Source organism: Centruroides vittatus, unplaced genomic scaffold (genome assembly GCF_030686945.1).
Source record: "Centruroides vittatus isolate TY-2023 unplaced genomic scaffold, ASM3068694v2 contig_474, whole genome shotgun sequence".
Taxonomy (NCBI): Eukaryota; Metazoa; Arthropoda; class Arachnida; order Scorpiones; family Buthidae; genus Centruroides; species Centruroides vittatus.
The window spans coordinates 2,300,925-2,318,576 of NW_027122266.1; the positions used below are offsets into that span (position 1 = coordinate 2,300,925).

General features: G+C 34.6%; 1 protein-coding gene across 2 annotated transcripts in view; it reads right to left on the reverse strand.

Moving 5' to 3' along the window:
- Positions 1 to 7,526, reverse strand: part of LOC136977786 (cytoplasmic polyadenylation element-binding protein 2-like) — a 173,168-nt gene extending 165,642 nt beyond the window's left edge. The window contains exon 1 of one of the 2 annotated variants that reach the window (XM_067273345.1): positions 6,539 to 7,526. In XM_067273345.1, the coding sequence (XP_067129446.1) occupies positions 6,539 to 7,390 (852 nt within the window). In that variant the 5' untranslated portion in view covers positions 7,391 to 7,526. The remainder of the gene's footprint in view (positions 1 to 6,538) is intronic. The other variant, XM_067273346.1, reaches the window with a different exon arrangement.
- Between the last annotated feature and the right edge of the window lie 10,126 nt (positions 7,527 to 17,652).

Below are 17,652 nucleotides of genomic sequence, written 5' to 3' on the forward strand. Positions count from 1 at the left end.
ATTCCCATACACACGCAACGAATATCAAGTTTTGTATAAATGGAATGAAGAGAAATTTTCCTTAAATTTTTTCTTCTGAAAGTATGGAAAGTGGAGATCCTGTATCTAGCTCAAAAGTCATCATCTTATCAACAATAAGGTCAATTAATACAGGTGGAATGGGGATTCACCTCGATTAGCAATATTATAAAAATTTAGATCCACTGGTTTGAAGAAATTAGTGTCATTCATTTTAGTTTGCACCTGGTTAGTTGTGTTTGAGGATGTATATGTTGTAAGATATTTCTTACTCCAAGTCCTTGCAATGTGACCTTTCTTATTACATTTATTGCAGATAGCATTATGGAATTTGCAATTTTTCTGTAAATGGTCTTTACTATCACATGAGTTACAAACATATTTTACCAGGTTTTGAACATCAGAGTTAATAGTATTATTTTCAATATTCCTTTTAGCCCATTTACTGTTCCCATAATTTGATAAGCATATTTTAAAGCAATCTGATTCACGATGGGAGTGACTGAATTCAATCATAGCCTGTTCTGCGGAGTGTGTGTAGTCCACAGCTTTTTGAAAATCTAATTCCACCTCAAGTTTAGCATAGAGACAAGATTGTATTTGGGCATTTTGGATACACGGAACAAACTGATCTCTCAGTCTTAAGGGTAATGAATCATCATAATCACAATCCTTACTTAGTAATTTCAATGTCACTATAAACTCATCAATACTCTCACTCACCCTTTTCCTGAGAACAGTTAGTAAACTTGGCACATTCAGAGATGATGATAACTGTTTTAACTTTGAGCTCGCATGACTTTTTTTAAGATTGTCAGCCTGAGAGACCTTCTACGAAAACTTTTAACAAAGATTTCATAAGAGTTTATACATTTGGGACCCCACTTTGCTGAGTAAGATTGCTTTTGAAATAAAAGACGACTGAAAGAAAGTTGCAATGAAAAATTCTTCGAACTGTTCAACATATTTGTCCCAATCATTATTAGGGTTGTAAGATTGATGGTTTGTGAATTCATTGTAAATTGATATCAGCAGAAAGGAATAAAATAATATACTTACAAAAATATCCACTTGGCAAAGGATGGTGAAGGAAAAATGAGTTTGTTTCTTCTTCAAAGACTTGAAAATAGAATTAGTAGTAGAATAATATAATAATTATCGGAAATTAAAATCATTTTATCCTTGTTGCCAATCTGGAATGTATTCACAAGATGCGAGTGGATTGGAAAATAACACGTATGGACTCAATGGTAGCAACTGAAAGAATGTACTATAATTCCATGTCAATAAACAATACAAAAGGGTATGACAAGATTGACAACTAGGGGTAGCACCATCAGTGCTGATTAGAACATAGCAACTGCAAGCAAAGAAATGTGGTATGCATAGCTACATGGAATGCAGCTACAGTGGGCATAAAAATGCTGACAACTAGTGAATGCAACAGAAAATGAAAAACTTATGAAGGTAGTTTACAAAACACACACATCAAATTTTGAACACTAGTGATAGTCTTTGGCTTATATCTCCAGTATAGGTAATCAAAAATGCTTGAAATTTCATATGGTAATTGAATTTGGAAAGTATAGGCCAAGGGAGTAGAGATATGACGGGACTGGAGATCACATTAAGAATGGAATTAGAATTGACAAAAATTTTACTCCTACAAGTTTTTAGCTTATACTAACATTATAATTTTGATCTGAAAAATTTTTCAGGAAGTCATTCCCAGTCCCCAAAAATTTAATTTTTGTGGAATGGACACCACAATATGACCTGTCAAATCTCCGCTGTTCCTTTGACCTACAATTTCCAAAATTACCTATATATAATCTGGCATCAATATCTTATTTAAAGGAATAGCTATATCAAATTTAAAGCATTTCTAATTATCTAAATTGATTGGCAATATAAGAAATAATATTACTAATGCCTTCTATATCACAAGGGGAGGACACGATATGGGCATCACAATTTCAATAATAACGTTTGTCTGTATAGGGGTCTAGATATGAACTTATCATCAAACAAATGAGATATGGAATATACACTTCTCAGACATTTTCAAAAAAACTGAAGTTAAAAAATTCTGAGCAACTTGCAAGTAAATTTTTCAAACATATTGTTGAAAACCACATGATTCAGTAAGAGCATATTCATATTTGTGAGATCCTGGTTTGCATATCAATAAATGAGCTTTTTTATGTAAACTACATGAATATATACATTAGTTAGTTATTTTCTACTAAAAATATGCACTTACTTTCTTTGATATTGTTTATTCAAAGTTTATTTCTGAAACTTGAATTAGTATTATTATTTATAGTTTGTGATTTTATTATTATTAAGTTACAAATTTAATTTATGTTTACTGTCTGCCTGTTTTATTAGTTATGAAAAGAGAATATACTTAGATAAAAACAATAAGAAACCAGAAAAGTGACATTAAAATACAATTGTTCACCATTACATACAACTATTCACTATGATATTGGGAGTAAAATAATAACTAATGATTTTTGAATTTATTGTATTTCTTAAAATATTGAATTGTTCTTCATATTCTTACATTCCTAAATGTGTAAAATGCTTTGTTACATATAAATTTACACATCAATTCCAAAATAAATTTTCAAAAAATATAATGCTCATTTTTAACAGAAAATAAATATGAATAAGGCATGCTTCCTTAGAATTATATGCCTTATGAATAATTTTGCAAAACATTGTGTGAGTTTTTCAAGAAAATTGAAGTTAAAAAAATTCTGAACATGTTTGAGAAGCACATTGTTCTGCTCAATGAAGGTTTCATAGATCCTTTAGGATCTATAAAAACAATATTACTGAAACCTGTGATGATCATGTTATAACCAGTTCTTATCAGCTCAATCAAAAATCAGGCAGCTAGGATTTTCCACTTTCAATAACTTTGTCTATAAATGTAAACACAATAATCTTTCCATTATTATAACAATAAAAAACATTTTTTAGTAAGTAACAAACTATTTGAATGTTCTCAGAGGCATAGCTACCATGGAACAGTTGGAGCAAACTGTTCCAGGTGCATAAATCATGAGGGTGCCATGTTAGAAAGGGCAAAATAAAAACTTGCAAACATATTTGTAAAAAATTTTTTGGATTCAATAATTAATTGATTATGTATTACATTTGAATTTTGTACACTTTTTAAGTGCTTATCACCTGCATATCTTGTCACGTCATCTGATAAAAATATTCCGAAAGGGTCAGAATTCTTACAATTGGCACATCCCTCCAACATTTTGTCTAGTTTTGGACCTCAACTGCTTCGATTTAAAATGGGTCTTTATAGTCAGGCAAAAAAAATTACTTGTATAAGCGAAGTTGCCGAACTACTTTTAATTATAACTGCAGCCTTAAGTAGGTTCTCCGACATTATTGTAGCATGGCTGTTTTTTAACTTTACAGGCGACGACACTGACAGCAGAACAAAGTTTTTCAAAACTAAAATTAATCAAAACTTATTTAAGAAGCAGCATGTCACAACACCATCTTAGCTCTGGCTACTATATCAATTGAAAAAACAATAGCTTGTCAACTTGATCTGGAGAAAGTGATTGATTTGCAAGCAAGAAAACAATACATAAAAAACTTCAAGATGGTTATTATGTATTTGTTATAAAACTAAACTTGCAAAATGTATTTTGTCCTGTGTTGACAAAATACATTTTGTCAACACAGTTTATATACTATGTAGTAAATATTATTAGGTACTCCGTTACTTAAAGAATTATATTTTGTTTTATTGTTATATTTATTAAATTGAATATCTCATTGTTGAAATGCCTTGAATCTCAAATTATTGAACGACCCTCGTAATAACAAGTCCTTAGAAAAAGATAAAAAAACAAATTATTTTAATTAATTTTTTTTTTTTCAACATAATCTCCTTTCAGCTCTATACACTTTTCCAAGTGTTTCTCCAACTTTTTTAAGCCATCTAAAAAGTAAGATTTTGGAAGGTTCTCAAAATAGGCATCTGTTTGAGCGATGACCTCCTCGTTCGACATGAATCGTTGTCCGCCGAGCCATTTTTTTAAGTTTGGAAACAAAAAAAGTCACTGGGGGCCAAATCTGGTGAATGTTGTAATAATTCGAACTTTAATTCCGTGATTTTGATCATCGAAACTGCACAGGTGTGCACCCATGCATTGTCTTGATGGAAGAGGATCTTTTTCTTTTTCAAATGAGGACGTTTTTCCTTGATTTCTTCGCTCAACTGGTGCAATAATGATGCATAATATTCTCCAGTTATTGTTTTTTCTTTTTCCAAGTAATCAGTGTAGATGATTCCGCGTGCATCCCAAAAAACCGTGGCCATCACCTTCCTGGCCGATTTCGCTGTCTTTGCCTTCTTCGGAGCCCTTTCGCCTTCAAAAACCACTGTTTTGACTGTTCTTTTGTCTCTGGAGTATAGTAATGTATCCATGTTTCATCCACAGTTATGTATCGACGCAGAAACTCGTCAGGGATGCGACGAAAAAGTGCCAAAATGGCCTCAGAGTCAACCACACGATTATGTTTATTCTCCACTGAGAGCAAACGCGGCACCCATCTTGCTGAGATTTTTTTCACACCCAATTTTTTGTGCAAAATAGAAAAAACCGTACCTTGTGATATGCCTGTGGCCTCAACTATTTCACGCACTTTGATTCGTCGATCACTCAAAATCATATTGTGGATTTTGTCAATCATTTCGGAAGTAGTCACTTCCACTGGACGTCCTGAACGATGTTCATCTTCTGTGGATGTTTGGCCATGTTTGAACTCATTTACCCAATTGTAAACAATTGCAAACACAGGAGCAGATGTGCCATGAACTTCATTCAACTCAGCTTTGATCTCTTTTGGTGTTAAGCCTTTTAAATATAAGTGTTTAATCACCGCTCAAAACTCACTTTTTTCCATTTTTCTAAATAAACAAAAGTTTCTTGCTTCAATCGACAATAAAAATTAAACCATGCGATGAATATGACTGAGATTTTCACAATTGTCCAGTGAGCCATGATGCTTACTAAAAACGCACCAATTTTGATGCTACGAGCGCCATCTATTGGATTTTCTAAGGACTTATTGAACGACCCTCGTAAGTAAGATTTTAAATTGAAATAATTAGATATGTTTTTAAAGTAAATGTTCAAAATGAATTTCACGAGACCTCTTCCAAGGAACAAAGGGGGTGCACGGATTCTACTTGCACCAGGGTGCTGAATATGTAGCTACACCACTGGTTGTTCTAATATTAGTTTATTTGATTTCTCAGAATGCAATGGACCTTAAGATTGAATTAATATTTCTGGAATCTTTAATTTTAAAAATCAGAAAAAGGTTGTATTTATAACTTTGTGAAATGATATATATAAAAATAAAATTTAAAATGAAAAATAATCTAAAAAATGAGATATACTAATTTCAAATTAACTTTTTTACCTGAGTATGTTAAACAAATTTTGAACTTTATTTATTTAAGTACAAATTTCACAAAATAATAGGTTTAATTTGAGTTATTGGATAATTCAAACATTTTCAAATTAGCCAATTTGACAATGTTATGAAAAAGGAAAGTTATGTAATTATTCACCTAAGAATTTTTGTTTTCACATGTTATTACATGTTAGTACTCTCAGAGATATTGTAATAACCATAATCTAGGCAACATAAAACACATTTGGAATAAATAAATTCAAAATATAAACATTCTGAATAATTAATTTACATAAATTTTTTTGAGTTCTTAACCCAAATATTTAACTTGAAGCAATTTTTTACCAAAAAAGCTTCATTATAAATTCTGATAATTCAAAAGCATTTTAAATTTCTAAAGAACATTTTATTAAAGCTTATTGTTCAGTTTTGACTTATCCTAATAAAATATTGTCTTGCATATGAATGCAATTAGAAATAATTCATATTAATGCTTTTTTTATATTTATAAAAAAAGCATTAATATGAATTCTGATTTCATTTATGGAATAATTCTGTAATTCTAATTAAATTCTATATTTTTTTTATTATCTTACAAATATTAAAATTTATAGATAAAGATGAAAATTACAAGTATTTTTAGAATAAATTTTTGAAATAATTTAATGTAAATGAAAACACTTTTAATGTTGATATATTCACATATTTGAAACTTCTGAAGTATATTTGTAACCATTATTTTTTTTATGTACACAATTATTAGATAAAAACACTGCTTCTATTTTTAGTAAGATATTAATAAAACTGAATAAACAGTATCATTATTATTAAGCTTACATCATTAATTGTAAAATATTCAGTAAAAAAAAGTTAAGGTATAATATTTACAAATTTTATAATTTGCATAATATTTACATAATGTAAACCATATGGTAATAATAAAAATATGAAATTTCATATTATAAGAAATTTTACTTAGGTAATGCAAGGTAAATTTCTGATTAATATTACGAAACTAAAACAAATTATAGATAATGAAATAATTGTGAAATATTACCTGAAATGGTAGAATAAGATTACCATCTCTATTATCGTCAGCACCAGATATGTCGAAAGCTGTGTTTGTTCCAAATCCATGAGGAAAAGTCTTTCCGGTCGGCAATGACGTACTCCTCCGAAACTTGGACGGCGAGATCATCGTATGTTGCCCAACAGACGGTGTCGTCTTCTTCAGAGCGGAGAGAGGATTCAAATTTGGCACGGATCTCTTCTGATTAGCTAAATTGATGGCATTCCACGGCGAGAGGGCACTCTGAGGGTTGGCGGACCAAGTCGGCTGTTGGGGACTACTCCAATTCGTGTAGGTTTTAAACAAATTTGATTGCGGCTGTTGCCTCATCTGGGCAAAATTATGTGCACCAGTTATAGCCCTCCTGTGTTGAGATGGGGGAGGATTCTGCTGGGTCATAGTCATTTGATTCATAGTTAATTGGGGTATAGTAGTGCTAAAACCACCCGGCGTAATGTTCGTCGTCGACACGGGAAAATTCTGATACGAGAGCGTTCCATTTAGAGTAGAAACTCCTTGGATGAATGTATCCTCTGACCAAAAACTAGTCGACGTTGTAGTAATTGTAGTATTTTGTGCATCCGAAGTAGATGTTTCCTTCTTCTCCAATTGATGATTTGCTGTGGTTTGCACTTCTTCGTCTTTAGGACCATAATCATCTACGTTTTCGTCCGTACTGTCATTATTCTGTTGATTTTGCTGCTTTGAACCGTTCTTATCGAGTAATAGATCGTCATCTTGCATTGTATTTTCTGTAGGATAATAAATATTGCTTGAATTCGTTTGGAAGTCTACTGGTGACAACGATCTAACGCTGGAAGTGAAGTTGTATTCCCCCATCAGATGTTTTTGCTTTTATAATGAGTACAGGGGATGATTGGATCGAACGTGACGTCGTCTGCACTGCAAAAGGTTGCGTCTCTCTGCACTGCACCAAACGAAAACAAACGACTCGGCTGTTATCAACTACCTCTGACGGCGATCTTTTCATTATCATCTCAAATATTGTAAATTACGTGCATCGTTGTTCCTCAAAGTACAAAAGTTAAAATTAATTAATATTTTAAATGACATTTGTTGTCATAATATATATTTACAGACACAAAAGAACTGATCTAAAATTTTGACTATTATGATGATTTATTGTTTGACTGTCGGCTCCCGAAAGCCGGAATGCTATCAGCTGGAAGGCTGGCTTTCTAATTTAATCTAATTTTCGCCTATTATAATGCATACATTATATTACGTGGTTTATTTAAAGTATAATTTTATAACAGTGGAATAGAGATGATACTGTCAATACGGGATTTGCAATTAGTAGATAATCATAAGCGAGCGCAACACGTTTCATTAGTGCGTCAACGCAAATCTTAATTTAAAACGAAAAAAAAAAAAAGAATATTTATTAAATACTGAATTATTCGTGGATAAAAATACTAAACTAAAAGAGCGTTTTGTGCGACTAATGGTTTCAAAACCACTTTTTTGTGACATTAGGGTATGCCTTTTTTTTTTTTTTTTTTTTTGTAACTCTTTCCGCCCAGTGGGCACTAAGAGGGCCTCTTATAGCAAGCCCATTATGGGTTCGGCCAGGCCCACAATGGGGCGGCCGGGTGGTGAGGGACGGGAACCGACATATCCGGACGGACCACCCCCGAAAAATTCCTGGGGATTTTTCGACCCGTCTGGATTCGATCCCGGGTCCCCCAGGCGGCATGCTGCGAACCTTGACCGCTCGGCCATCCGGCCGCTCAAAGGGTATGCCTAGGAACCATCGGCACATTACCAATGCACTTTGTTAATTGGTGTCAGATTATTCCTCCGACTATGCCCTACCATAGCAACGCCGGTCAGTGACCCGTTGAAAGTTTATATGCGGCCCGAGTATAGAGCGGGACTCTTTTGCTATTTTTTAAAACAAAAGAAATACTGTACATAGAATGTTTCTTTGTTGATGATAAAGCAATCTTAAAGATTTTATTTTTCATTAGTAAAACTAACGCTCATTTATAGAGATGCGCAGTGGCACATCCAGGGTAACACCCCAAAGTAAAATGAAAAAAAATTATAAATTTTCCAAAAATGTTTTCCTACTAGAAATTTATTTTATTTATATTGTATAGTGTCTTCTATTTCTGTATTACTTATGAATAAAATGATAGTGACATAATATGAAAATTTTATTGAATTTGCATTTAAAAAATTTTTTTAATCCTTTCAACTCGGCTCCCCCGTTATTAAATCCTGAGTGCGTCACTGGCTATACGAACTACTGTACCCCCTAAGTTTTCTTGGGGTCCAGTGAAAAATCCTAATTCCTATCTTGACAAACCTGAGTATAGAGTTCTACCAGATGAGCTAGCTACAGCTGGAGTCCAGAACCGCAGCGCATTGCTCATCTCCCGTCGGTATTCCAAGATTTTTGTAATAAGATGTCTCGATCTGTCCACTTCAAACTATCGGGACTGTACTGTAAATGTTTTGCTAAAAATTATCACTGTTTTTATCATTTTAAAATATTGCCCTCTATCACTTAATCTTAAAAAATATCATAGTTCAATTTCTTAAGAAATTGAACTATGATCAATTTTATTTGAATGCTCTCATTTCAATAATAAACATGAAAACACATCCTAGTATCTGTAATCAATCTGTAACATCTGACAATCGTATCTGTAATAATAACGGATACATATCCGTTATCATTACAGATACGATTTAATTTCAAAAACCTATGCAAATCGTTGCTAAATTTTTTAAACTTCCCCGAGAAGTTATGCAACTCGTTGCTGGAATTTTTTGTTTAACAAATATTGGCACATTTAGCACAAAGTTAAAATCTGTACGGCATCATCAGTTACAAGATGATAATGAATAAAAGCCTTTGCGTATTTTTAATTCGTAATATGAGAGAGGCTTAATTTTGAGGGTACAATTTCCAAAATTACTGCAAATACCAAATACCACCAGTGGTCAAGCGGTTCCGTTCCCTGAATACAGAGTTCGGTCGTAAGTTCACGCCTGGCCAGGTAGAGTTTTCCCGGTTTTCTCCGACTGTAGGGGCTAGTTATCCTTAAAAAATCTCCCGGAAGGCATCCCCCCTATTCAGATCGCCTAAGTGTCGCGTTGCCGTAACTTAATGAGCAAACGAATAAAATTTTCATTAATCCGACCACATTCTAAATTCCCAACCCTCGACCAAAATTTAATAGCATTAATAAAGAATATAGTTGTCATGACAAATATCGTGTTTTAATCTTTACGCATCCTTAGATATTAAGACTTCAGTCTACCGCTCTGAGATCGAATTCGGGCTGTTGAAGAACCCTAGGCGATCCGAGGGAACGTAGGGAACCTGATGTGTCAAGTCCCGTTCCATATAGTCCGCGGCAGCCCACATTGTGGATCTTGAGATATCAAAAATGGGTAAGATTAAGGGCTGTTTCACACTATGACCGACTGGGCCGACCGGTCCGACTCCTAGTCGTATTGCCATGGCAACAGCAGTCGGTCGACCGACTGGTCGTTCCAGTCGGACAGATTTAAAAAGTTAAATATTTGTAGTCGCGTCGGAGCAGTCGGTGAGCTACAGCCAATGAGAGCTTCGAAGCTATAACCAATCAGAGTTTAGATTTATCCGAAGTTAGAAAATGGCGGAAGGTAAAGTTTCTCGGAAGCTTTAATAAACGAAGTCAGAAAATATCCATGGCTTTATGATATTCGGCGAGCCGATTATAAAGGCGACATTGAAAAAAATAATTGGTTAGAGTAAAGCGAAAGGTATCCAGCTAAAAAATAGTCTTAAACTTCATATTAACGAATAGACGTAGACATATCTAAATGTAATTTGATACGCTGAATCGATTGGTATTAAAAAAATATTACTTACGATCAACCGTTTAAAAGTTACGAACGATTTTTTATTTCCGTCTATTTGCTTCGTTTAAGAACAACTTTATTAAGAAATACGCAGGCACTTATCGATATTAACAAAACGAATTACTTTAATTCACCATAATACATTTCATTTACAAGAGAAAGCGACATTAAAAATGCTAAAATGGTGTCGTTAGCCCGCGAACACACGACAACCTTTCAAAGACTGCCATGTTTTCTGTTTAAATTGAAAAACTTACCACGATTGGCTAGTGTTCTGATCTGTAAGACGCGTTCCGATTGGTCCTTACGAGTCGGCCACCGACATAATCGTACTCAGTGTGAATTCTTTTACTACTAGTCGGTCCGATTATAGGCTCGGTCGGATCGGACCGGTCGGTGACAGTGTGAAACAGCCCTAAGACAGTTTTCGATAAACAAAAAAAAATTTTTTGCTTCAATCATTTTCTTGTGTTCGGAATTTGATAAATAAATTATTTTCTGCATTTACATGGTGCAGAATGTCCACCGTGGAAAGATAAAAGACGATCTTTTTAATTTCTACTTTATGAGGTATGACCATCTCCGAAAATTACCCGAAATTCGTTTGAATAAGTCGATAAATATTTTTTCATCCATTTTCGATCATCGCATGAAATAAATCAAATTCTTAGGATTTCGATTTATTTCGGCCGATATTATTTCGCTTTTCGGAGAGATTCGTCGGACGCCGTCGGGGTTGCACGTTTCGCATATTAATGCATGTGGTGATTTCCTATAACCGTGAACGAGTCAAAAACAGGGCGAGACGAAAGTAACAAGAACATTTATTAACTCACATACATCCAACTTGGATCTTACACACAAAAAGAACGCCTCCTATCGTGAACAATTGACAAAACGGAAGTGTACATTTATCAGACAATAGACAAAGACTTAGCTTGTATATATGAAACTCGATCCCGAGCGGTTCTTTGACGGTCGGACACACAAAATGAGCGGATAGCGCCTAACTAAGGCGCGGTTTACAATGACTAATATGATTAACCTTAACAATGCAACATCAAACTGGATAAAGTTAATATTAAAAATACCGAAAAATCTTTTTAATGCGGCCGAATGAAAAAGAAGTCCGAAACAATGCGGAAACCGACACAAAATAAACAGATTGAACCGGGCAGAAACGATCATTCTTTCTGTTTGAGTTTGACTTTTTAAATGATCTCTCCCCTAAAGTCTTAATTAATTTGATCGCTTAATCAATTTGACACCTCCGTTCGACTTGGTCCGCAAGTGTTGATCCAACTTTGAAACTTTCGCTCGCCATGATATTTTATTTTTTGACGGCTAAGATTTTTTTTGCCTTCATTACTTACAACGCGACAATTTTGTTTTCGAAGGAATGCTACATTTATTTTCAAATTTTGTCGTGTCTACGAGAGTCAGAGTCAAAGCCGGATTTTTCCCATCAACATTCTAAACGTTGCAATTCGTTAGTTCGTGTCGACCCGTGACCTCAAGGCAGCAATTTGAAAAAAAAAAAAAAAAAAAAAATTGTAGACCTATAAATTCCCACTGTCCTCTGTCCGTCTGTCTTAATCTCGAGAACAGAGTTAGATCAAATCTGAGACCAGATATGGAATATAGGGACAGGAGGCCCCAATTAACTATATATAAACTTCCGATGCAAACCGAATATCACGTTTTTTTTTTTTTTAATTCAAATCTCTCCGAAAGCAGTTAATAAATGACCGGCACGACTCTATTGTTAAAGAAAAAGTATGATATACAGGGACAAGCCACTACTAATTTGAGGTGGATAGCATATATTTTAAATTAAACGATTTTAAAATATGATTACAAATTGCAGCCCGGCATTGTGACGATATCACAATAAATAATTGCTCGTACTGATAGTTTGTTTGTGAAAACTTTGGTTTCAACTTGTGTAAATATTTACAATGAAAAAGCACATTTTGACCTCTGTCGTGTTATGAACCACAATATTGAAGGTAAAATCCTTCTAAGAGGTTAATAACTGTTGGAAATGGAAGAAGCGTTGCATTTTTCCATCAAAAATAGACAAAGTATAACACGGGAGTTACGTTCCAAAAAATTGCCGCGTTATGCGAATCTGTTATACAAACAAAGAACTAGTACGAAAAGGGGGATTAGGTTCCAAAAATTAAAAAAACATACTATTATATTTTCATAATTAAGATAAATATCTTTTATTAAAATTTTCTTAAGTGATACATATTAATATAAATTAAACAATGTTTCTTCATCATCACTAAGCACCGAGGGCGTTTTCTTTTTGGCAAGTTATCCTTATCCTCTGAGCATTTTTCTGCATTATCTTCAGATCCATGCTTTACCTTTTGCAAAAAGTATGTAATTTTAGATTGCTTGCTTTTAGTTAAAATATCTTTATAAATTTTCTTATATGGTGCTTATGAAGAGTAAAGCAAGTATGGAATAAGGGAAAAACATCTGGCAAATTCAAAAGCAGAAGCGTCGAGTTCTGGCAACATTGAAACAAGTATCGAGAAGGACCATGTGTATCGACAGAAGGCGGGAAAAGAAAATTTACATACTTAAGTACTAATAGTTCACGAAAATAATCTTATTTTCGTGAACTATTAGTACTTAAGTATGTAAAAATTTATTACATTTCATGTTGTACGAGGGTTTTACCCAATTCTCGAACCGTGTCGGAGTGAATCCGTGCTATAAAAGTGCTGTTATACGGGGGTTACCTGTATTTAGGATTCCAACAAGCCAAACTAACAGAACAGACACAAATAAAGCAAAGATTAATTCCAAAGTAGGTTAAATGCTATTCTCAGAACACAGTTAAATGCAAAACACATAGTTAAAGCAATAAACACATGTCATCCCAGTACTCGCATATTCTTTTGGAGTTATGCATTGGACTCATACAGATCTTGAGCAACTCCAAAGGAAAAACAACAACAACAACAACATTTACTAATCATAAATAACATCATCCTAAATCCGCCACAGAAAGATTAATCCTTCCTCGTAAAGAAGGTGGACATGGCCTGATAGACATACAGTAGTTAACCTACACTACAAACAAATACAGTCACTGCGAGTTTTTCTACAAAAAGCAAGAAACATCACAGTTACATAAAGCAGTGACTCTAGCAGACTCGAATAACACATCATTAAACTTACACTCACATCATATGGACACGACACAACATATAAAAAGCATAGACACCATTTAAGCAATCGTGGGATCAAAAGGCACTCCATGGCAGACATTCTTACGACCTGGCCCAGGATTTTATTGACAAAACTGCGTCAAACAGCTGGTTAGCTCAGGGATGCCTTTTCGGGGAGACGAAAGGATTCATGATTGCCATACAGGATCAGGTCATAAGTACTAAAAACTACAGAAAGCATATACTCAAAGATACAACACTCACAAATGACACATGCAGAAAATGTCATATCATGCCAGAAACTATACAACACATCACTTCCGTGTGGTGAACACGCGGACGAACAATACAATACAAGGTTGTACACAATAAAATACTTTATTAACTATTTGCGCGGTTCTATATACTGTACATTAGATTCTTTAGGATCCCAACTATGCAACTCCAATACATAGAAGATTGCTGTGATAGATCTTTCTGTGAACAAAGGAGGGTGACACATTTTCGCGACAATGGTTCTTTCCTGTTGAGATATTTTCTCGAAATATTATAACTAACTTATATTCTAAAGGAAAAATAGAGAAAGAAAGGATGAGATGAGGGGTTAGAATAATAAGAGAGAAAAATGAATGCTAGTGGGGTACCCGGGTTTTCCCTTTGGTCTTCACTCTTCCCAAAATGGGGACTTGTGCCGAATTCACTTTTCACCGTCTTTTTCTCTATCTCAGATCTGATGATTTCTAAGTATTCACCAAACTTTCGATTTTAGTGTCTGTCTATTTCATTCGTTTCCCTGCAGATGACCTAAGATCTCTACGTCTCACTCAGCGACGACGACCTGGACCTTTTCCTTTTTCCGTCTGCTTCTTCTGAACGCTAGCTCAAGAATGGTTATCTCTCTGGGTACGTTCGTTAATAGCAGTCCCAGAGGGACTGCTATTACGGGAGTGCGCTGCTATTTGTAGGCATTTAGGAACGACAATGAAAGAAAGAAAGATGGCGGCGCCCGCGCTATCGATAGAATCGTGATGGAGGAATTTGTAATTCTAAAATATGAGCTTTTGAAGACAAAAGAAGAGTCCCAATTGTAAAATTGTAAAATTTAACCATAAAATGGATTATTTGTTGAAAAAGCATTCAAAATACCCACAAAAAAATTAGAATTCTGGCTACCATTCGAAAAAAAATCGAAAGACACTTACATCACCGCGTGCACTAACTTGCGTTTTCACAATTTCTAAATTTTCATTCATAAAACCACATAATGGACCCGGAAACGAAACTATTTGAGCCATGGAGGACGCCATGTTGCTTTCCACCGTGAACTACTGCTACAAGCGGCCATTTTTGCCGTTCGAAGGCGCACACTCCGACCGGAATTTAGGAACGCGTTCCACAGGAATTTTTAAACGGATGTCGCTCGCGTGGAGTTGCGCGGAGGAATAAAAGAACGCACCCTCTCACTGACTCGCCTCAGGGTTTTTACACACTATTGTTTTTCGGTATAGTTCTCCAAAAATGTGTTACCACCAGCAGGAAGGAAAGACCGTTAGAAAGTTCGAGAAAAAGATATAGAACAAAAGACTAGTGTTAAGCCTAATATTAAGTTTCCTTAAAGACATATACTGTATACAAAATTATGGCGTATCGCCACAACATAACCCACGAAGACCTCAACACTCTCATCAAGTCCGACAACGAGAAACATATGAACAACAGATGGAACACCTATCCCCAAAACTATCTCTACCCTTGGTTTTTTAACACATCAGATATTTCTATTCCTGACCAATGTTCCCGCTAAGCTGCGCGGCCGCGCACTGCTCAAATTGTTGTCGCGCACGAGAATTTATGTGCCGCGCAGGCGAGCACGCACACTGATTTGAATTGTTGTTTACTTATTTCTCACTCTGTCTGCAACATGATTATTGGTACGTATATTTAGATTAAATCATTGACAAAAGATAATATTTTGTATGGAAGTACGTTTTAAAATGAATTTTAATCTCTACTTTATAATTAATTATTTTAATTTTTATAGGAAAAAAAATAAGATTTTATATGCTTATAAAAATGTTTTGCTCCAAGAAGTACAGCTACAAGAAGTACAGTACTCCGCTCAGCTACAAAAAAAAAAAAAAAAAAAAAAAAATTAAAGGGAACCTCTTTGCTTACAAACCACTTTCTTTATACTCGCAACATCTGCATCACTGACCAATGCAAATACTGTCCAAACAAAACATACACAACCATACATCGCCTCAACGAGTGTTCAAAATCCGACATCAGGAGAAAGTATCCTCTCCAATAACAGTCTTACAAAAAATCATCTACTCAATATCAGCGACTGCCTTCAATTAAACCCGAAGGACGTTTGCCTTCAATCCTTATCGGTCTTTTTTAATGAATACAGAAATACCTACAACTACTAAACCAATCTATTTCTCATTTCATTTTGTCTGCCAACGTACTGTACAACAATTTTTTCATCCACTTTGTTTTTTTTCCGACGTTGCTCACTTAGTATCCTAAACCACCAATGACTCCAAAAACCCCTTAACTTAACTTAACTTAAATGGAGCAGTCCATCCTTCCTGACAGTTCGTCAGGAGGTTGGTACTCCAACTTTATTCACGACCTTGCTTCGCATCTTGCTTTGCAAGGGTTTAAATACATACATGCGGACGTAGCCGCTATATTATTATCCCGACATTGTTATCTAATTTATAATTTATTTGTATCCGGATAATGTTGATGAGTTCGAAAGTTCACTCATGTTAGAATGTTTGTTAAGTTTTTGAGTAGTGACAGTTTGTCTTTTCCTTGTCTAAGCTCCTATGAACTCCCCTAACATATTGTGCACAATACTCACTTCGGTATTAAGAGGATCCTTATGTCTTATTGTGTTGTTCTATGGTATTAGTGTGTATTTCTTCTTCCTCCCCGTTGTGTTTTATCGCTGTTTTCCTGTCCTCCGTTTCGTTGTATTCCATCCTTTCTCATCGTACTATTCTGTCGTTCCCATTGACATATTCTGTCGCACGTTCTCGATACTTACTTTGGTGAGGATAGGGGTTTCCCGTCTTTATCGTTGTGTGCTATCATAGTATTCTGTGATTATTCCTCCTAGTTGTTGTGTTATATCTTTCTGCTGACATTGTATTCTATCATGGAGTTTTATTGGTATTTTCCCTTCGTTGTTAATCTTGTAAATGTGTTTGCAGTTAGTATTTCATATGAAACCATTTCTTGTTTCAGCGCGTTTTCTCAGAACGCACTGGTTGAGTTCTTACATGTATTCCATTATATATTAGTTGTCGGTTATTATGGTTATAGAAACAATAATAATATTAATTGCTTTATAATACAGTGGAGGGTGTATCACTATAATCTATGGTCGGCTACGAAAGTTTATTTCACAAACTATTCCAATAGTTGATAGGAATATGTTAGATAAGGCACCTATGTGGTGCAGGTGGTTTTGATGATTTAATTTACTTAAGTGAGCAGTGCAGAGTATATCACTATAGTCTAAAGTCTGCTATGAAATATATTAGCACCGTCTCATACTATTGATGTTGAAGAGGTGAACAATTTGGCATTTATGTCGTTCAAATGATTTAGTTATGTACATTTGCGGAAAGTATCCTAGGCAATTTGAATTAGTGTAGAAATCACCTATGTGTTACGGTAGAGAGGTGAAAGTCCCATTGCAGATTTTATGTATTTCACCGAACTTTTGGACCTATTTTATATATAGAGTTCAGCAATCCCAAGGAAAGCACTGAGAATTAACTTATAAAGAGGATGGAGGTGAAATGGAATGTCCTAAACTCAGCATTGAATGTGAACACTAAAGACCTGTTACCAATTTGTACTACCCTAACTGCTACAACAGAAACATTCACAGACTGTATTCATCCCTTAGGAAGAGCTAGTTTTTATCGAGATAATTTCGATTATAGAGGTTTCCCAGCATAAATTAGCTAACTGTTATTTACTTATGTGAATATATTTTTTTTTCTATATTTTTTT